Raw genomic sequence first — 23,227 nt, forward strand, 5'->3', positions numbered from 1 at the left:
GCTTCTCTCTCTCTCTCTCTCTCTCTCTCTCTGTGTGTGTGTGTGTGTGTGTGTGTGTCTCATGAATAAATAAATAGACCTTTAAAAAAAAGAAAATTCTTAGAACTATTGAGTCAATGGGGAAGCATTAACTCAAAAAATTAAGAAGATACACAGATGGCAGATAATCATACGAAAGAATACTCAACATCATATCATTGGGGAACTGCAAAGGAAAACAATGAGATACCATTGCACACTTATTAGAATGGCTAAATCTGCAACATTGACAACACAAAATGATGCTAAGGATGTGCAGCAACAGAAACTCTCCTTCATTGCTGGTGGGGATGCAAGATGGTACAGCTACTTTGGAAAACAATTTGACACTTTCTTAGAAAGCTAAATGTAGACTATACAGTCCAGCAATCACACTCTGCGATTTACCTTGATGAACTGAAAAATTGTCTAAAAACCTGCACGTGAATGTTTACAGCAGCTTTATTTATAATCACCCAATCTGGAAGCAACCAAGATACCCTTCTGCAGGTAAATGCATAAACAAATCATTGTATATCCATACAAGGGAGGAACCTTAAGTGAATTTTGTATAAGAAGGCCAATCTGAACAGGATATACACTGTATGATTCCTATTATATCACATTCTGGAAAAGACAAAATTAAGAGACAGAAAAATAATTAGTGGTTGTAGGAATTCAGTGGGACGGAAGGTGGAAGGGGTAAATAGGTGGAAAAGAGGAGATTTTTAGGGTGCTGAAACTATTCTGTAATGGTGGATACCCAATATTATGCATTTGTCAAAGCCTATAGAATGTACAACACAAAGAGGGAACCCTAAGGTAAGCTATGGACTCTACTTACTAACATAATGGATATTGGTTCATCAGTTGTAAGAAATACACGACACTACTGGAAGATGTAGGTAATGGGGAAAGTGTGGGGATGGGGGAAGAGGGGGATGGTAGATGGAATTCTGTGCTTCCTTTTCAGTTTTCCCGTAAACATAAAAGTCCTCTAAAAAATAAAGCCCATTAAATAGTTTTGTTATGATATTAACATATGCAAAGAAAATAGTAATATATACTTACTGTGAAAGTTCTAAAGAACACAGAAATATAAACTTAAAAAATGAAACCACCACCTCCACAGGTGCCCACTTTTAACAGTTTAGTGTCTATCTGTCTAGATTTTTCTCTTCGTATAAAATACACATGCATATATTTTCCCTTTAAGACAGAAACATAGGGATCCCTGGGTGGCGCAGCGGTTTGGCGCCTGCCTTTGGCCCAGGACGCGATCCTGGAGACCGGGAATCGAATCCCACGTCGGGCTCCCGGTGCATGGAGCCTGCTTCTCCCTCTGCCTGTGTCTCTGCCTCTCTCTCTCTCTCTCTGTGACTATCATAAATAAATAAAAAATAAAAATAAGACAGAAACATAAATTTTTTTTGCAGTTTGCTTTTTCTAAAGTCTATATATAATAAACATTTTTCCTTGTCAGCACATATAGAACTACTTTAATTGTTACAATAGTCTATTGTATAGTTCTATCATAATTTTCCCAATTCCCAATTATAGGGCATTTAGTTTGTTCTCATGGTTTTTTTTGTTGTTTTTGTTTTGTTTGTTTGTTTTTATTACAAACTAGCCTGTGTTGAAAGTCCTGTACCTTTATCTTTTAGGATTGGTTGTTCCCAATTTCCAAATTGTCCTCTTGGAAGTTTATTCAAATTTATATTCCCCTTGTGGTGTTTATGTACCAGTCTCCTAACATCCTTGACAACTCTGGATGTTATTTTTTTTTTCTTTAATGCTAGCTATGGTCTTTCATCCATTGAGCATTAATCATTGTGGTGAAGTTGGGTAAGTTATCTGAATAATTTCCACTTGAACATCCAGAAGCTTCAGGTGTTTTCCATATTTCTGGGGCCTATTCACCCTCCCCTTGTCTTCCTTGTTTTTCAGTTACGACAATGGCCTGACTCATATACAAAGAAATTTGAGCACAGAATCTACCCCATCACGTTTTCAGTTGGAAACCCTCAGGAATGGAAGAAATTATTCAAACCGTGTGCTGCTCAGAGACTCTTTCTTCCGGTAGGAACAAGGGCTTTTAATCAAATGATGCTTGTGAGATAATTACTCTTGGAAACATGGTGGAATTAACTGCTGTGTGTTTAGAGACATTTTACTTAGAGCTGAAATGTATTTCTCTTGGATTCTGTAATTGATTCTCTTAATTTGGGGGTATAGAGGGTTCCTGTGTTCAAGCAGTTGTCTTTCTCAAAGATTAAGGAACTGAGAGCATCCAATGCATGTGTTGGAGTATGGGTCTTTGTGACTTTGGTTCCACCTTAATAGCTTCGTGAACCTCTATTAAGTCCCCCATCTTCACTAGGCCTCATGTTCCTCAACAGGTTTTGCACATAGTTGGCCCTCAATAAATGTTAGCTTTGATAACTGTTACTTCTCTTAAAACAATGATTGCCAGATGTAGCCATGCTAGGGAATAATTCAAAAAAGGTCCAGAGTTTTTGGTTCAGCCTGTTGGTTTTTAATTTTTGGATTAAATATTTTTTGTTCCTTTTTAGAAATCCTAAATAGAAAAATCACTGAAGATGTATCAAACTCCCTTGGAGTTTGAGCCTGACAGGGCACTGAACAGGCAATTGGAAGTATGATCTGTGCTGAAGTCTCATGGATATATGTAACCTGGGGTTTCACACTGGTCGGTGAGAGGTCATAGAACATTCTTTGGGGCATGGCATTTATGGTGAGGCATGACCAGCATAAAAAGCAGGAATCACTGAGTGACAAGGGCCTGGCTGGTAATGAGAGAGAAGAGGGTACCAAGCAGATGGAATAATATATTCAAAGGCCCCAAGTTGGGAAAGGAGCATGGTAAGGAAAATAAAAGAAGGTAGAGTCACCAGAAAATAGGGTGACATGCGATTGAAGAGGTCAGCAGGGTTGTTTAGTCTTGTGTTAAGGGCATTGAGAAGCCATTGACTTATTTCTAACATGTAAATGGGATGATCTGGCTTGTGTCTTAAAGAGGACACACTAGTTCATTGCAGTGGAATCGCTAGGCCACTTACTGCTGATTTGGGCATGCTGGGTACCTTCAAGATGGATTCAGAACCTGCCTGACAAATAGAATTTACCATTGGCTTGTTGTAAGAGTTGCAGGGGAGGGAGGTGAAAAGGATTTCACCCAGGTCTCTGAGCTGAACAACTATTAAGGCTGATCTGTTTGAAATTGCCAATATTCAGCTTTTTATGAGCTACAAAAAAAGGCAGTTTGTTCCGGTTCATCCTACTAAATGGATGGTGATCTTTGGAGAGATGGAAAAGACAGGAGGTTAACCAGTTTTCATGGGTGTGATGAGTTTAATTTGGGTCATATTTTGGTTTTGAGGTGCTCAGGAGATGGCCATGTAGAAAAGTCTTACCATCTGTTGGTTTGAAACTCTATACAGCAAGCGGCCTTTTTAGCATTTCCTACCCAGAACCTGTGAGAAGAACGAGGCCTGGCTATACTCTGGGTGCCTATTTGCACATGCTTACTCACTCATTAAATGACCTGTTTGTCACACGCCACAGACCTTCATGTGAGATGGGATTAATTGCATAAAAGTGTGGGTAAGGAAAGACTACCTCAGACTGGAACTAAAATCTGTAGGTTGATGATATAAAAATGAATTACTATTTCAGAAGATGAGAAAAAATGTCAGGTTTCTTCTTATCTCTGTTTTAGGGGAGAAAATGTACTCAAAAACCAAGGTTACTATTGGAAGATTGTCTTTCCAGACTATCCAAAAAATACAAGCAACCCAGTGAAACCACATTTGAATTTCCCCTGACCTTGTATGGTGACTTTATTGCCACTATTAAAAAAACAAACCTACCACATGATGATTTTCATTCATTCCCAGCTAAGTAAGTATTGCATTTTGAATGACAAATGAGTGCTGGCATTCCTTATCTGCTTTTGATAATGGAAACTAGCCCTCCTTAAAAATAATAAAGAGAGATTGTGGTTGACAGGACATTTACCTTCTCCAGGTTGTACATCATAATAGCAGATTATGAACATAGCATTTTTGGGCATCAGTAGAATGTATTGATCCTCAGGGTAATTTGAAATAAAGTCTAGGTGATATTTTCCTTGAAATTCATCTCTGTAAAACCAAATCAAATGTACTGCTGAGGCAACAGAGAGAAGATGGAGATCCCAAAATGCAAACATTCTAGCAAGCAGTAGGTCAATCAACTGAGAACCACAATCACCCATATTCCAAGGGGGTATAATCTACCCTAAGCCTGTAGAAAAAAAAAAACCAACAACCTTCTCACATAAGATTTTACTATCAGAATAAGATCAGAGAACAGGTCTGCAGCTCAAGCTTATTAGATTCACAAGTACAATTAGTAGAACTCAGATCCCCCCAATTCATGATTTATGAAGTCCTGGAAACAGTGGACATTTAATTTTCTATTTCTTTGAATAATAGTCCTAAGAGCAAGACCATTATTAGTGCAAAGTAAACTGCAGATGGCTTCTACTAGTAAGCTCTCAAAGATGCATACTGTTCTCGGGTAACTCAGAAGCTTAAAGTATTTAAAACAATCTGCCAATTATAAATAAATTATATCTGTTCATTAAAATTTATTCTAGAGTACTTTTCCCTTTTTCTTTAGTAATAGCTGTAAAACTTTCACTATTGTAAAAATAATTGAGTGTCATGAATTCAGATCACCTCTCTCCCATTTAATTGGAATCGGTGAGATTTTCTGATGGATCTGTACATTTTGTTACACACTCTGCCTCCTTGTTTCCAAGATTTCATTTATTTATTTGAGAAAGAGAGACAGAGAGAGAGAAAGACAGAGAGAGCATGAGCAGGTGGGAGGAGCAGGAGAGAGAGAAGCAAGACACTCTGCTGAGCAGGGAGCCAGATGCAGATGCAGAGGCGTGGATGCAGGGCCAATGTGGGGCCAATCCCAGGACCCTGATCATGACCTGAGCTAAAGTCAGATGCTTAACCAACTGAGCCACCCAGGTGCCCCTGCCTCTTCTATTCCAAAAACCACTAATTATGGTCTTCTGGGGATCCTAGATATACTCCAAACATTACAGAGACACTGAATTGCAGAATCTTCAGAGACTTTATTGACAAGTGGCACCCAGTATGGAAATATACATTAGACTAAGGTGCTATGTAGGTCTAACCCAGGGAAAAAGGCCTTTTTAATCCAGGTTTTAATAAATTCCAAGATTATAGTAATGTTTGATGTCTTTCCTGCTTCCACACTTGCCATAGGCATTCATCTCAGAGGAAGGAGTTAGAGAAGAATTTTGGCATGAGACATAAGATAAAATTGCTTACAGCCTTGACCTATAAATTCTTCCTGAATTCTCTGGATATTTCTATATTTCTAATAAACTCAACCCATCCTTTAATATTTCAAAGGAATATCATGCCAAATAAATAAAAATCTTAGATTACCTAGATTTGCTACATCAAATCAAGAATAACAATATATAGGGGCACCTGCTTGGCACAGTTGGTTAAGCATCCAGCTTTTGGTTTTGGTCCAGGTCATGATCTCAGGGTCGTGGGATTGAGCCCTGGCATCAGACTCTGTGCCCAGCACAGAGTCTGCTTGGGACTATCTCTCCCTCTCTCTCTGCCCCTCCCCTCTTCAAATAAATAAAATAAATCTTTAAAAAATAGAGTAACAATATATCATCTTCCCTTTCCACTTATAGTTTGTTAAGGAGGTTTGTAACTAGTTCCAATATTTGGAAAATTATATCCTTACAAGTGATATTCTAATGAGTCAGCTGTAGGCTATTCATTAAGGCTACTCGAAAGGTTACCTGACTTATAAGAACTTCCTATAATTAAAGTCAGACTTCTGTACTATTATTAGTATTATAAGTAAGCATTAGCAGTCAACATTGAGTTTTCCTTGGAACCAACCCTTTGGATGTCAACAAATATTGACAAATATGTGGGAACATGTTAAAAATCTATTAGAATCACCATAAATGATGTCTCTATAGTTCATTAAGCATCAAGAGACCATAAATTATTGGGATGAGATAAGCTATCAAAAAGGTCACATAAAAATGATGCTAGATGCCTATTTCATTGAACAAACAAGCTTTCCACAATCCTTATCATTAGCTCATACACTACTAAAGGTTTGACATTCAGGATATTAGTTACAACTCTTAGTTACATGTAAAAAACTCAACTTCAACTAGCTAAGGAAAAAAGGAAATTTTTTGGCTTATCTTACCATGAAGTTCAGATGATCCCAAGTGTAGGGCTGATCCAGGGGCTCCCATGATGTCACCCAGGCTCTGTGCGTCTCTTCCTCAGTTCCTTGCAAAGCTCACTCCAGGAGTATAATGACTGCTTGAAGCCCCCTGACATCCAAATTCTAAAGGCTTAGCTTAGAAAAAAGAGCAAGAAGGGTGGCTACTTCCAAAATGGTGGCAGAAGAGCTCTGTGGAAATGTTCCCCAGTGAGACGGGCATAACTGGTGAAAATTGTTTTTTTTTAATTTTATTTATTTGTTTGATTTAGAGAGAGAGGGAGAGAGAGAGAGAGAACAAGAGTGGGGGAGGAGCAGAGGGGGAGGGAAAAGGAGAGGGAAAGAATCTCAAGCAGACTCCACACTGAGCTTGAGCCTGACATAGGACTCAATCTCACAACCCTGAGATCATGACCTGAGCTGAAACCAAGAGTTGAATGCTTAACCAGCTGAGCCACCCAGGTGCCTCTGGCAAAAATTATTCTTAAAGCAACTATCTAGAATCTTTGGGTATTGTGCTAAGGGTCTAAGCAAATGAGGAAACAGAGTATTCAAGAAAATCTACTGATGTAACAAGTCCAGGCTTGTTCTGCTCACTGCATGACAGGCCCACAGGTCTAGATGTTAGGGTAAGGAAAGTAACTTTACCAGCAAGCCAAGGAGATACAGACTGTTCTGCTAAACAACCATCTCCCCTAGGCATGAAATTCAAGCTTCTTTTATGTTAGCAAAGGTAGGGGGGGTGGTGAGGAGGTTGCAGTCAGGAGGTAACTGATGTCTGTAGATATCTAAGGAAGGTCATAAAACTTCTTTGTCCTTGGTCAGTTGATCTTTGTGTGCAAATTTGGTCATGTCATTCCTGTAAATGGTAAGCATAGCATAGTCATTTCTGTATGTGCTTCCTTATGTCCTTGGGTAAGGTAGGTTTTGGGAAGAAAGAAGTTTCTGCGAATCTTACCTGTAAGCAAAATTTCTTTCATGATTAACATATCTACGTAAGTGCAGGACTAAGGCAGAAGTTTCCAAGCTATAGGTCACAGCAGCAAAGGGAACAGAAGTGATATGGAGTCAAGCATGCTGGTTTTTTTCCCCTGTTACACTAAAACTTGTTAAGAAAGAGGGAGAATCCGTGACATTTGAACTATGACCTAATCCCTCCATCTCCCCTTCCAACTCAGTATGATGGAAAGTCAACTATAGACAATTCAATCAGAAATACAAGGATCCTTTTCTCCCCAGCCCCCAGTAGACAGATATGGTATTGCCTTAGGAGGCGCAAGTCATCAGCAGTTCTCATCTCTACCAGCTATGAATCATGGAGTTTAAGTTCCAGGCAAATGTGGCCAATGTTCTGGGGCTTCCTTAATTAATTAATTAAGAGTAAGCTAACAGCTTCATGAGAGCAACAAACTAAAATATAGGCCAGTTAGTTTATAAGAGAAGCAGGGAAAGAGACAGATAGAAAGTGCCCTCTTGTTGGCAGAACAATGTTCAAAGACTGGCCTCAGAAACTATCCCTGCAAATGAGCCTAAATTTAATTGTATCAAAAGGAGGAGCAATTTGAGCCTCAAAGACAATAGAACAATCAGCTGGCAATTAGTGGAGGCTAATAGCTGGGTATTATACCAACAGTCAGTTTAACAGAAAGATTAGAGAAAGGGTCAGTCAAAGATAGGTGATAAACCACTGTCATTTCAGGGTTACTGTGTGCATGCCTAAGGCTGCACCCACCCACTGAGGAACATCATAGGGTGCATGCAGTGGGTGAAATGGACTTCACTAAAATAGTCCAGGCAAGATGCTAAACAAATAAATAAGTAAGCAACATCTATAAGCCCTGTAGGTTGGAGGTGCTAAAATATATTACCTAACATATCTTAAATTATATTAGCATAACATATTAGCATGCTAAATGTATTATCCAAATTTTTTTCAGCAAAAAATATGATGCATTCAAAGAAATAGGAAAGTATGACTCATTCACAGGAAAAAATGCAAGCAATAGAAAATGCCTATGATAGGACACAGATGTCAGATTTAATAGAAAAAGACTTAACCCTTTTGGGGGCCAGGCCTCACCCTGCTCACTTGCTGGGGTCTCATCCCTGAGGGACACAGTACAGCCCTCAGGCTTTGCTGGTATGGGCTCAGGACCTGTGGGCACCCGTAGGGTCTGACTAGGAGTATATGGGCACCATCACCACCATATAGGCCCCCCGCCATCCCCAGCTGTCAGTAATTAAAAGCAATCTAATACACACACACCAAAAAAAAAAAAAAAAACCAGAAAAAGACTTTAAAGCAGCCGTTATAAACATGTTCAAGCAATAAAAGGGAACCATGCTTAAAGGAGTAAAGTAAGTTATGATGACAGTGTTTCATGAAATAAGAATATAAATAAAGACATGAAAATTATTTTTTTAAAGAGCTGAATGGAAATTCTGGAGTTAAAAGGTACAATGATTGAAATGAAAAGGCATTAAAGGAGCTCACAGCAGATTTGAAATTTAAGTAGAAAGAATTGGTAAATTTGAAGGTAAATCAATAAAATTCATGCAGTCCAAGGGATAGAGAAAAATAATAAAATTGAACAGAAACTAAGAGAAATGAGCAACACATCAAGTACACCTGCATATGCAATACAGGAGCCCTAGAAGGAGAGGAGAGAGAGAGAAAGGAATAGGAAAAAAAACTATTTGAGGAAATAATGGTTGAAAAGTTGCAAACTTGGGTTACATGGGTGGCAGAGAGGTTGAGTGTCAGACTCTTGGTTTCAGCTCAGGTCATGATCTCAGGGTGAATCATGAGATCAAGCCCCACGTACAGCTCTGCACTCAGTGCAGAGTCTGCTTAGGGTTTTCTTTCCCTTTGCCCTTCCCTCAGTCTCTAAAATAAATAAACCTTATTTTAAAAAAAGAGAAAATTTGCAAATTTGATGAAAAACAATATATACATAAAAGTTAAAAGAACTCTAAGTAAGATAAATTCAAAGAGATCCACACACAGATAAATCATAATTTAAAAACCTGAAGACTGAGTGCCTGGGTGGCTCAGTCAGTTAAGCATCTGCCTTCAGCTCAGGTTATAATCCCAGGGTCCTGGGATTGAGTCCCTCCTCAGGCTCCCTTCTCCATGGAGATCCTGCTTCTCCCTCTCCCTATCACTCCTCCTGCTTGCACCCTCTCTTTCTCTCTGTGTGTCAGATAAATAGATAAAATCTTTTTTAAAAAATCCTGAAAGAAAAAAAAATAATAAAAATCCTGAAAGACAAAGTCTTAAAAGCAGCAAGAGAAAAACAACTTGTTACATACATCCTTGTTACTTACATCCATTAAGATTAACAGCATATTTTTCATTAGAAATTGTGAAGGCCAGAAGGCCATGGCATGGTATATTTAAAGCACCAAAAAGTGGGGGTGGGGGAAGCTATCAACTAAAAATCTTGTATCTAGCAAAACTATTTTAAAAATGAAGGTGGAGGGGATCCCTGGGTGGCTCAGTGGTTTGGTGCCTGCCTTCAGCCCAGGGTGTGATCCTGGAGTCCCGGGATCGAGTCCCACATTGGGCTCCCTGCATGGAGCCTGCTTCTCCCTCTGCCTGTGTCTCTGCCTCTCTCTCTGTGTCTCTCATGAATAAGTAAATAGAATCTTAAAAAAAGGAAGGTGGAATACACATTGCACCTAGCAGTCCCGCAGATCTGTCTCTTGCTTTAACGGTGTTTGGACGGAACAGACACAGGGTTGCCCCTTCTACCAACTTCCAACCACCCTCCATCCTTTTTTCTAGTCACAACCTCAGAGCCATCTTCTCTGCCACCCCCTGCCTCTGGAACCAGCCAACACCCTATTTTGAGCTTAGCTCCTTATTACCAATCAACCATGAGCTCCCAGATTTGCCAGAATTATTCCACAGAGGTAGTGGCTGCCATCAGCTGCCTGGTCTGCATGCATCTGCTGGCCTCCTACACCTACTTACCTCTCTCTGGGCTTCTTTTTCCACTGTGAAGGTGTGGCTCTGGAGGGTATGGGCCACATCTTCCAAAGTTGGCTAAGGAGAAACAAGGGTACTGGGCATCTCTTAATGATGCAAAACCAGTGTGGCAGCTGTGCCCTCCTCCAGGACATGCAGAAGCCATCCCAAGATGGATGACGTAAAACCCTGGATGCCATGGGATTACCCCTGGATCTCTGTGACTTCCTGGAGAACCACTTCCTAGTTGAGGTGAAGTTCATCAAGAGGATGAGAAACCACCTAACTTCCCCAGGTTGGCCCCCCAGGCTGGCGTGGGCAAGTATCTATTCAAAAGCCTCACCCTCAAGCATGACTAAGAGCCTCTGAAGCCCAGCTGCCTTTGAGGAGGCCCTGCTGGTATCCCCCTGGTGCCAGGGCTTATGCCTAAGCCTCTTACTACAGCGAGTAGGCAGCTTTTTAACTACCCTGGAGCCCTCTCCCGTGGACCGAGTGGAAACAATAAAGCTTTCTGTAGGAGAAAAAAGGGGGAATGAGAGAAATCAATTATTCCCAGGAAAAGAAAACTGAAATAATTCGTTGCTAGCAGAACTGCCTTACAGACAATACTAAAGGAAGTTTTTTAGGCCAAAAGCAAATGACTCCAAATAATTCAAAATCACATTTTAAAAAAAGAGCATGAATAAAGGCAATTACATAGAAAGAATTTTATGAATATTTCATTTTTTAAGAGATTTTATTAATTAATTTATAGAGCACAAGCTTGGGGAGGGAGAAAGAATCTCAGGCAGATTCCACACTAAGCATGGAGTCTGATGAGGGGCTCAGTTCCACAACCCTGAGATCACAACCTGAGCTGAAATCAAGAATTGGATACTCAACTGACTGAGCTACCCTGGTGCACCTTAAGATTTTATTTTTAAGTAATCCCTACATTCAGCATGGGGCTTGAACTCACAACCCTAAGTCCCATGCTCTACTGACTGAACCAGCTAGGCGCTCCTGTAATGAATATTTCTTATCCTTTACTTTCTTAATTGATTTTAAAAACAACTATATAAGACAATATGTATATAAGTATGTTGGCACTATAACAGAAATGTAATCTATTTAACATTAATAGCACAAAGGAGGGTGGAGTGGAGGAAAGTTGTGTGGGATAAGAGAATGATACTGGGGGCACTTGGGTGGCTCAGTGATTGAGTGTCTGCTTTTGGCTCAGGTTGTGATCCTGGAGTCCTGGGATTGAGTTCTGCATAAGGCTTCCTGCAGGAGCCTGCTTCTCCCTCTGCCTTTGTCTCTGCCTCTCTCTGTGTGTATCTCTCATGAATAAATAAATAAAATCCTTTAAAAAATAAGTTTTAAAAATTAAAAAGAAAAGAAAATGATACTGGATAGTAACTTAAATCCACAGGAACAAATGAAGGAAATCAGAAATGGTAGAAGGTTAATATGACAAACTCCATAAATATATCCTTGCTCTCCTTAATTTCTCAGCTTCTTTAAAAGACAATTGCATGAAGTAGCAATTATAACAATACATTACTGGGTTTGTAACATGTATAGATGTAATATATACAACAGTGACATCACAAAATGAGACAAGAGAGTAGAGCTATATAGGACTAACATTTGTGTGTCTCACTGGAATTAAGTTAGTATAATTCTGAAGTATATATTGATAAGGTATATATGATAAGCTTAGGAACAACTGCCCAGGAGAAATATGGTGAAAACAAATCACTGAATTAAAATGCTATATTAGAAAATATACTTTTGATGCAATAGAAAGCAGTAAAAGAAGAGTAGAAGAACAAAAAAGACATGAGACATACTGAAGACAGAAAGGAAAGGGACAGACATAAATTCAACTACATCAATAAAATTAAATGAGAATTGGTAAGACAGTCCAGTCAAAAGGCAGGAATTGCCAGAAATGGTTGTTAAAAATGATATAATTCAACTATATACTATCTACAGGAGACATACCTTAGGTTCAAAGGTATTCCAAAAAGACGAAAAAAGACGTCAATCCAACAGCAACCCCAAGAAAGCTGGAGTGGCTGTACTAATATCAGACAAAATAGAACTGAAAAAATTATTAGAGCAAAATAAGCACATTAAATGCTAAAAATGTTAATCTACAAAAAGACATAAGAATTATAAATATATATGCACCTTACAACAGAGCCTCCAAATACATGAAGCCCAAACTGACAGAATTGGAGGGAGAAATAGGCAGTCCACCAATAATAATGGGAGGCTTTAATGCCCCACATTAAATACTGGATTAAATAATGTATATCATCAACAAAGAAATAGACTTGAACAACACTTTAAACCAACTTGACCAACAGGCATATGTAGAACACTCCACTCAATACCAGTAGAACACATTCTTCTGAATGCATATGGAACATTCCTGGGATAGAACATATGTTAGGCCATAAAACAAGCTCAATGAATTTAAAAGGTGGAAGTCATGCAAAGTATGTTCTCTGATCATAGTGGAATGAAATTAGAAGTCAACAACAGAAAGAAATTTGTGCAGCTCACAAATATGTGGAAGTTAAACAACACACTTCTAGATAACCAATAGAGCAAAGAAGAAGAAATTAGAAAGTATTTTGAGATATGGGGCGCCTGGATGGCTCAGTTGGGTTGAGTGTCCAACTCTAGATATCATCTCAGGTCTTGATCTCAGGGTCGTGAGCTCAAGCCCCATGTTGGGCTCCATGCTGGGCATGGACCTAATTAAAAAACAAATAAACCAATAAACAAAAACAAGAAAATACTTTGCGATAAATTAAAATGAAAGTATACATACCAAAATTTATGAGAGCAGCTAAGGCAGTACATAGATTGAAATTTATAGTTATAAACTGCTACCTTACAAATGAGGAAAGATTTTAGACCTTTCTTTTTTTTTTTTTTTTTTAATTATAGTCACAGAGAGAGAGACAGAGAGAGAGAGAGAGAGAGAGGCAGAAACATAGGCAGAAAGAGAAGCAAGCTCCATGCACCGGGAGCCCGATGTGGGATTTGATCCTGGGTCTCCAGGATCGCGCCCTGGGCCAAAGGCAGGCGCCAAACCGCTGTGCCACCCAGGGCTCCCCAAGGAAAGATTTTAAATCAGTAACTTAAACTTCTACCCGAGACACCTTAGGAAGAACAAACAATCCAACCAAGAACAAGGAAGGAAATAGTAACAATGAGAGTAAAAAATAACGAAGTACAGAATAGAAAAAGAATAGAGAATATCCAGACCTGAAAGTTGATTCTTTGAAAAGATCAACAAAATGGGCAAACCTCTAGCTAGACTGAGCAAGGAGAAAAAGAAGACTCAAATTACGAAAGTCAGGAATGAAAGAGGGGAGATGAATACCAATATTACTGATATAAAAAAATTATAAAGCAATACTGTAAATATCTGTGATAATTAGATTATTTTAATTAGTAATTTTTTTTTTAAGATTTCATTTATTTATTCATGAGAGACAGAGAGAGAGAGGCAGAGACACAGGCAGAAGGAGAAGCAGGCTCCTTGCAGGGAGCCTGACATGGGACTCGATCCCAGGTCTCCAGGATCACACCTTGAGCTGCAGGCGGCGCTAAACCGCTGCACCACCAGGCCACCCCAGTAATTTTATTTTAAATCCACAAAGAAAAGCTCAGGAGGAGATGGCTTTATTGGTGAATTCCACCAAATGTTTGAAGAATTAATACTGATTCTAATCTCTTAAAAAAAAAAAACAGATGGGTGCCTGGGTGGCTTAGTCATTAAGCATTTGACTCTTAATTTCTGCTCAGGTTATGATCTCAGGTTCATAAAATGAGGCCCTGTGTCAGGCTCTGTGCTAGGTGTGGGGCCTACCTAAGATTCTTTCTATCCCAATCTCTCTCTGACCCTCCACCCACCTCTCTCCCCTCTCTAAAAAATAAAAAATAAAATAATTAATTAAAAAAAAAAACAAAAAAGAAGTGAATATTTCCCAATTATCATATTGGGCCATATGTTAACCTGTTACCAAAACCATACAGTGGCATTACAAGAAAAGAAAACTATTTCTGAAAAGAAAACTATCAGACCAATTATTCATAAATGTAGATGGAAAAATCCTCAACAAATATTACCGTATAGAATCCAGTAACTCAAAAAAGGATTTTACACCATTACCAGTTGGGATTTTTTTCCCCAGGAGTACAAAGTTGGTTTAACATGTTAAAATCAACTAATGTAATATAATAAATAAACAGATTAAAGATGTCATGAGCATTTCAATAGATGCAGAAAAAAATTTGACAAAATCTAATATGGTTTCAAGATAAAAACATTCAACCCTGGGAATAGAAGAGAACATTCTGAACCTGATGAAGGGCATCTACAAAAGCCTTAAAATTAGCATTATTCTTAGTGGTAAAAGACTGCATACTTTACCTCTAAAATCAGGAAAAAAAGAGTTATAAAATTTCTATTCATTGTAGTGGAAGTTCTACAGGGCATTGGGGCAAGAAAATGGAGTAGAATGAACTCTGATTTGAAAGAAGTAAAACTATCTCTATTTTCGAATGACATCATATCATATATAGAAAATCTGTGGAGGGCAGCCCTGGTGGCCCAGCAGTTTAGTGCCGCCTTCAGCCCGGGGTGTGATCCTGGAGACCTGGGATCAAGTCCCGCGTTGGGCTTCCTGCATGGAGCCTGCTTCTCTCTCTGCCTATGTCTCTGCCTCTCTCTCTCTCTCTGTTTCTGTTATAAATAAATAAATAAAATCTTTTTTTTAAAAAAAGGAAAATCTGAGGAAATCCATTCTAAAAATGATTAGAACTAATAAAATTTAATAAGGTTCCAAGATACAAGACCCAGACACAAAACAATTGTATTTCTAAACACTTGCAATGAGCAATCCATAAATAAAATTGAGAAAACAATTCCATTTATAATAACAAAAATAATAAAATACTTAAAAATAAATTTAGCAAAATGAATATAAAACTTGTACTCTAAAAATTTTGAGTTGAAAGAAATTTAAGAAGAGTTAAGTAAATGGAAAGAAGACTCATGTTCATAGATCAAAAGACTTAAGAATGTTAAGATGGCATTAGTCCTGAACACTGTCTACATATTCAATACAGTCTTTAGCAAAATCTCATTTGGCTTCCCTCTAGAAAGTTCCAAGCTGATCCTAAAATTCATATAAAAATTTGAGGGACTATAATATCAGTAAGCTCCTAGTCAGACAAACTAAATAAAAGCCCAGAGAGGACACAAATTACTAATATTAGAAATTATAAAGGGGACATCATTACTACAGTTTCCTTTTCATGGGCATTAAAAGTATAATAAAGGATTAACATGTTTATGATCACAAATTTGATAAGTTAAATGAAATGGGTCAGTTCCTTGAAAACACAAACAAGAAAAAATACATACTCTGAACAGGTTTATGTCTATTAAAGAAATTGAATCAGGGGTGCCTGGGTGGCTCAGTCAGTTGAGTATCTCGACTCTTGGTTTCAAGTCAGGTCATGATCTCATGTGTCTCGGAAATGAGCCTGCATAGGACTATGCACTCAGTGGGGAATCTGCTTGAAGATTCTCTCCCTCTACCACTCCCTCAATGTACATTCTCTCTCCCTCCCTCCCTCCCTCTTTGAAATAAATAAATCTTAAAAAAAAAAAAAAAGAAATTTAAAAAATTGACCTTACAAACAAAAGGCACAGGGCCAGGTGAGTTGGTGAATTCTGTCAAACAGTTAAGGATGAAGTTATACCAATTTCTCTAATCTCTTACAGAAGATAGAAGAGGAAATACTTCCTACTCATCTGTGAGGCCACCATTTCTCTAATGCAGAACCAGACAAAGACATATTAAGAAAAGAAAACTACAGACTAATATCTCTTATTGATATAGACGTAAAAATCCTCAACAAAACATTGGCAAATCAAATCCAAAAAAGCATACAAAAAATTATATACCATCCCCAAATGGAATTTATCCCAGTATGCAAGGCTGGTTCACCATTAAAAAGTCAGTTGATGTAGCCCATCACATCAACACGTTACAAAAAGAAAATCATGTGATCTTATCAATAGATGTAGAAAAAAACATTTGACAAAATCCAACATTTATTTGTGATAAAAACTGTCAGTAAACTAGAAATTAAAGATAACTTTATCAACTTGATAAAAACTATCTACAAGAAACCCTACAGCTAATATCATACTTAAAGGACCTTTGAAGGTAAGCTTTAGGACCTTAATAGGATAGGAATACTCAATATTGTCAAGATATCACTCCTTCTCAGGTTGATTCAACTGTAGATTCAACTCAGTCCCAATCAAAATCCCACCAAGTTATCTTACAGATGTCAACAAACTGATTTTAAAGTTCATATGGACAGGCCAAAGACTCAGAGTAGCTAATGCAATATTGAAGGAGAAGAACAACATTGAGTGATTGGTGCTACCCAACCTCAAGACTTCCTGTAAAGCTATAGTGATCAAAATAGAATGATATAGACAAAAGAATAGACAAATAGTCAATGGAACATAACAGAGAGCCTATAAATAGACCCCCATAAATATAGTCAATTGATCTTTGACAAAGGAGCAATATAGTGGAACAAAGATAGTTTCTTCAACAAATGGTGCTGAGAACAACTGGATATCCATATACAAAATACTAAATATAGATTCAAGGGCACCAGGGTGGCTCAGTTAGTTGGGTGTCTCCCTTCAGTTCGGGTTATGATCCCCAGGGTCCTAGGATCAAGCCCCACATCGGGCTGTCTGCTCCACCGGGAGCCTGCTTCTCCCTCTCCCTCTGCCTGCTGCTCTCCTTGTTTGTACTCTCTCTTTCTGTCAAATGAATACATCTTTAAAATATGTGTATATAGATAGGTAGGTAGATACAGATCTTACATCACAAAAATGAACTAAAAATGGATCAGATACTGAAATATAAAATGCAAAACTATAAAACTCCTGGAAGATAACATAGGAGAAGACCTAGATAACCTTGGGTATGGTGATGACTTTTTAGATATAATACCAAAGACACGGCCCATGAAAAAAATAGTTGATAAGCTGGACTTCATTAAATCTTAAAACTTCTCTCTGAAAGACAGTATCAAGAGAATGGGATGACAAACTGAAGACTGGACGAAAATATTTGCAAAAGACATTTCTGATAAGGGACTATTATCCAAAATATACAAAGAACTCTTAGAACTCAACAATAAGACCAATTACCTAATTTTAAAATGGACCAAAGAGGGCAACCTGGGTGGCTCAGTGGTTTAGTGCCGTCTTCACCCCAGGGTGTGATCCTGGAGACCTGAGATCGAGTCCCATGTCAGGCTCCTTGCATGAAGCCTGCTTCTCCCTCTGCCTGTGTCTCTGCCCCTCTCTCTCTCTCTCTCTCTCATGAATAAATAAATAAAATCTTTAAAAATTTTTTAAAAAATGAAATGTGCCCTTACCATTGGACTCAGCAGTTGCACTTCTTGGTTTTACCCAAAGTAGATAAAAACTTATGTCCACACCGTAATCTGCATTTGGATGTTTATGGCAGTTTTATTCATAATTGTGAAAACTTGGAAGCAACCAAGATGTTCCACAGCAGGTAAATGGATAAATAAACTGTGGTACATCCAGGTAATGGGATGTTATTTAGTGCTGAAAAAGAAGTGAGCTATCAGGTCATGGAAAGTCATGGAGGAAACTTAAATGCATATTACTAAGTGAAAGAAGCCAATCTGAGAAAGCTACACACTGTTTGATTTTAATGATACAACATTCTGGAAAAGGCAAAGCTATGGAGCAGTAAAAATGTTTGCCTGGTTGGAGGGCAGCCAGGGGGAATGGATGAACAGGCAGTCTACCAGGACTTTTAGGGCAGTGATAATTCTCTATATAATATCATAATGATAAATATATGTAACTATACATTTGTCCAAATCAACACCAAAAGTGAACCATAATGTAAAGTATGGACTTTGGGTGATTATGATTAATGTAGGTTCATCCTTGGTAACAAATATATTATTCTGGTGAGTGATGTTGATAATAGGGGAAACAGGACATGTTTAGGGTGGCTCAGCGGTTTAGCGCCGCCTTCACCCCAGGGCATGATCCTGGAGACCCGGGATCGAGTACCACATCGGGCTCCCTGCATGGAGCCTGCTTCTCCCTCTGCCTGTGTCTCTCTGCCTCTCTCTCTCTCTCTCTCTCTCTCTCTCTCTGTGTGTGTGTGTGTGTGTGTCTCATGAATAAATAAAATATTTTTTAAAATAGGGGAAACTATGCTTGTGTGTAGAGACAGGAGGTATAGGAGAAATATCTGTGCCTTCTCTTAATTTTGTTGTATACCTGAAACTTCTCTTAAAAAGAAAATCTTTATTGGGATGCCTGGGTAGCTCAGTGGTTGAGCATCTGCCTTTGGCTCAAATTGTGATCTCGGGGTTCTGGGATTGAGCCCCGCATCAGGCTCCCCTCAGGGAGCCTGCTTCTCCCTTTGCTTGTGTCTCTACCTATCTCTGTGTCTCTCATGAATAAATAAATAAAATCTTTTTTAAAAAATCTTTATTAAAAAGAAGGAAGGAAGGAAGGAAGGAAGGAAGGAAGGAAGGAAGGAAGGAAGGAAAGAGGAAGGAAAGAAGGAAGGAAGGAAGGAAGGAAGAAAGGAAGGAAGAAAAAGAAAGAAGAAAGAAAGAAAGAAAGAAAGAAAGAAAGAAAGAAGAAAGAAAGAAAGGAAAAGAAAAGAAAAGAAAAGAGAAAAGAAAGATTGATTCAAGGAACCCTAAATATCCAAAACAATCTTGGGAAAGGTGAACAAGTTTGGAAGACTCTAGCTTCCTGATTTCAAAATTTATTACAAAGGTAACCAAGCCACTACAGTACTGGCATAAGGTTAGACATATAGACCAATGGAAGAGAATTGAATCCACAAATAAACACTCATAGTGACAGAGTAATTCAATGGGGAAAGAGTAATCTTTTCAACAAAGGGTACCAGGGAAACTGGATATCCACATGCAAGAGAATGAAGTTGTATTCCCTACCTCATACCATATGCAAAAATTAATTCAAATGGATCAAAGAACTAAATATAAGAGCTAAAAATATAAAGGTTTTAGAAGAAAACGTAGGAGTAAATCTTCATGATCTTCGATAAGACAGTGTTTTTTTTTTTTTTTATATGATACTGAAAACACAAACAACAAAAGAAAAACTGGATAATTTGGACCACATCAAAACCGAAAGCTTTTGTGCTTTAAATAATACCATCAAGAAAGTATACAGACATCCACAGAATAGGAGAAAATATTTTCATATCACATATAACAGACTTGTATCTAAGATATATAAATAACTCTTACAACTCAATAACAAAAAGATAAATAGTCCAATTTAAAAATGGGCAAAGGATCTGAATAGATGTGTCTGCAAAAAAGATATAAAAGGGGAAATATACATATGAAAAGATGCTCAACATCATTAGTCATCATCAGGGGAATGAAATCAAAACCACATTGAGATACCACTTCACACCACGAAGATGGCTGTAATCAAAAAGACATTATAACAAATGTTGGCAAGGATGTGGACAAACTGGAAGCCTTGTGCACTGCTGGTGAGACTGTAAACTGGTGCAGCTGCTTTGGAGAACAGTCTTACATTTCTCAAAAAAATTAAACGTAGTGTTACCATATGACTCAACAACTCCACTTCTAGATAATGGAGAGAAATAAAAACATATGTACACAAATATTCATAGCAGCATTATATTTAAGATCTAAAAGATGGATACAACCCAAACATCCATCAAGTGTTGACTGGGTAAATAAAATGTAGTATGTTCATGAAATGGAATGGTACTTGGCAGTAAATAGAAACGAGGTACTGAAACATACTACAGTATGGGTGTGCTTTGAAAATGTGCTAAGTGAAAGGAGCCATTCAAAAACATCACATATTATATGATTCCATTTATATGAAATGTCCTGAATAGGCAAATCTATTTATAGAGATAGAAAGTAGATTAGTGCTTGCCTAGGGCTAATCAGGTTGGGGAGAATAGGGAGTGACTGCTAATGTGTACAGAATTTCTTTTTGAGATGCTGAAAATGTTCTAAAATTAGATTGTGATGATGTTGCACAACTCTGTGATGTACTAAAAACCATTGAATCATTCACTTTAAATGGGTGAATTGATATGTAAATTATATCTCAGTAAAGCTGTTATAAGAGAAAACAAAAGCATGGTACTTAAGGACTATCATAAAAATCTGGGGTATATTATGATTGCCCCTGTATGGCTCCTGTTCTCATTCCTAAACAATTGTTATGGCTAGAAAAAAAAGATACTCTGATTAGCCTCAGTTAAATCACATTCCCATCCATGGGCAACATCCATCCACCTGCATCTGAACCATAAGGATTTGGTTTCTTCATAGGAGAGAGGGTAGCTCTTGTCAGAAGATGGAGGAAGATATTCTGGAAAAGACAAACAATAGATAACTACCTGAGTTAAGAATGACTGGTTCTGAGGTGCCTGGGTGGCTCAGTTGGTTGAGTGTCCAGCTCTTGATTTCGGCTCAGCTCATGATCTCAGGGTCATGCCATGGGATTGAGTCTGGCTCTGCACTCAGGGTGGAGTCTGCTTGGGGTTCTCTCCCTGTACTCCTCCTAGAGCTTGTGCTCTCTCTAAAATAAAACAAAATATTTTTTAAAAATGACTGGTTCTGTAACACTTCTTCTCAAGCCTTCAAAGAAGTCCTTTTGCTTTGTTAGGATGAGAAATACACACACACACGTGCATACACACGCACCGTGGAGTCTTAGAGAAACCTAATAGCCACAGTACTAGGAAGCATTTAATGGAGATAGAAATTAATTTGAAATATATAGAGGCAGTATAGTGTGGTTGTTAAGACCACAGACTCTAGGGGTACCTGGGTGGCTCAGTTGGTTAAGTATCTGATTCTTGATTTCAGCTCTGAGTCATGAGATCTCACAATCTGAGTCATGAGATCAAGCCCCATGTTGGGCTCCACCCAAGTATTCTCTCTCCCTCTGCCCCTCGCCCACCACCTCATGCTCATTCTCTCTCTCTCTCTCTCTCTCTCAAAAAACAAAACAAACAAACAAAAAATGACTACAGACTCTGGAACAGTCCAAATATGTTCAGATCTTGCTTTTTGCTTTTACCATTTACCATTTTGCAATTTGGGGAAATGACTTTTCTTTGCCTTAATTTGTTCATTTGTAAAATGGGAATAAGAACACTATCAGCTCACAACAATAGTGTTGTGAAAAGTTAAATTAGTTAATATATTTAGCACTCTTAAGAACTGTGCTTGGCACAAAGTAAGGGTGTTCTGCTATTTTTGTTATAATTGTTATTATTATGAGAACTGATATGTGTCATGAAACTACTAAGATTATTAACTTTTTTCCCAAAGGGGCCTTGTCTTGGTTAATAGCAACGAAAAATTTTTTGGTCTAGTTGGCTAAGCCATAACCAACACAGAACCATTATAACATGCCCCAGCAGAGAACACAATATTACAATATCATCAGACACATTGTAGCAAATTATCTTCTTGTCCCCAACGTCATTACCGTCCTAGCAGTTCTGAAATCACCATGTTTGTTATGAAACATAGTATAAGAATTATCACTAATATTTGTTGATTACCTACTATAACATGATTCTTTGGTTGCAAGCAATCATAAGTTACTCAGGCTAAGTTAATCAGAAGAGGACTGTAGGATAAATATAACTTCTAAAGGAATTGTTGTTAGTATCCTCAGAAAAATAAAAGAAACTATTACATGAAGAAGCATTGGATTCTACGAAAAATGAAACATTTAGAAACTAAAACCAAAATGTTTATAAATTCAAAATGTGGTAGCAGAAATAAGTACTCAATAGAAAAACTGCAGAAAAAGCCAAGGAAATTGTTCCCAGCAATAATCAATAAATACCAATGAGATGGAGAATAGCAGTGAAATGAATAGACAGCGGACAGACCCACAGCTGAACAATTGTAGTTCTAGAAAGAGAGAACAGAGAACACAAAGGGTCAGAATCAACCTTGAAATTAATTCAAGAAAATTTCTCAGAATGAGAAGACATACATGTCCAGATTAAGGGAACCCATCAAAAGACTATTGCATTAAGTGAAAAAAAAAAAGACACATAACATTAGATAGATTGGCTTCAACTTTCAGGGTCCCAGTCTGAGATGGCACATAGGAGCCTAGGAGCCTCCAGAACTCACGTCCTCTCATGGACACACTGAGTCTACAACTACCATGGAACAATGACCTCCGAAAGAAATTTAAAAACTATCTGAGTGATTCCTATGTATTTGGCAAGCAAGAAAATACCCATACCACCCACATTGGAATGGGTCTTAGCACACTGTCAACTACTGGGAGCCACTAGGAACAAAGAATGTGACCAGAATCATCACAAAGGTCTGAGAGACCGCCTAGAGCTTGGGTGAGGTTGATTGAAAAGGTTCATCTCCTATGCAAGACCACTCTATCAAGACTAGGAGAGGTGGCTGTTTCATCTAATGCATAAGAAACCAACACAGAGAGGCAAGGAAAATGAAGGAACAGAGGAATATGTTCCAAATAAAAGAACAGGATAAAACCCCAGAAACAGATCCTAATGAAACAGAGATAAGCAATTTAGCTGATTAAAAAGATACTTGTAATAAAGATGCTCACCAAAGTCATAGAACAATGCATTGACAAATTAAGAATTTCAGCAAAGAGAAAATATGAGAAAGTACCAAACAGATATCACAGAGCTGAAGAGTACAATAACTGCACTGAAGAATTCAAGGGATTCAGCAGCAGACTAGATTGGATGGAAGAAAGGACTTGAACTTTGAGAACAATGGGGAGAA

General features: G+C 38.1%; 1 protein-coding gene across 1 annotated transcript in view; it reads left to right on the forward strand.

Moving 5' to 3' along the window:
• GXYLT2 (glucoside xylosyltransferase 2) overlaps positions 1-23,227 on the forward strand; it is a 90,565-nt gene that overhangs the window by 27,580 nt on the left and 39,758 nt on the right. The window contains exon 3 of the mRNA XM_041763158.1: positions 1,966-2,097. Coding sequence (XP_041619092.1) covers positions 1,966-2,097 — 132 coding nt within the window. The remainder of the gene's footprint in view (positions 1-1,965; positions 2,098-23,227) is intronic.

This window comes from Vulpes lagopus, chromosome 7 (assembly GCF_018345385.1).
Source record: "Vulpes lagopus strain Blue_001 chromosome 7, ASM1834538v1, whole genome shotgun sequence".
NCBI classification, from domain to species: Eukaryota; Metazoa; Chordata; class Mammalia; order Carnivora; family Canidae; genus Vulpes; species Vulpes lagopus.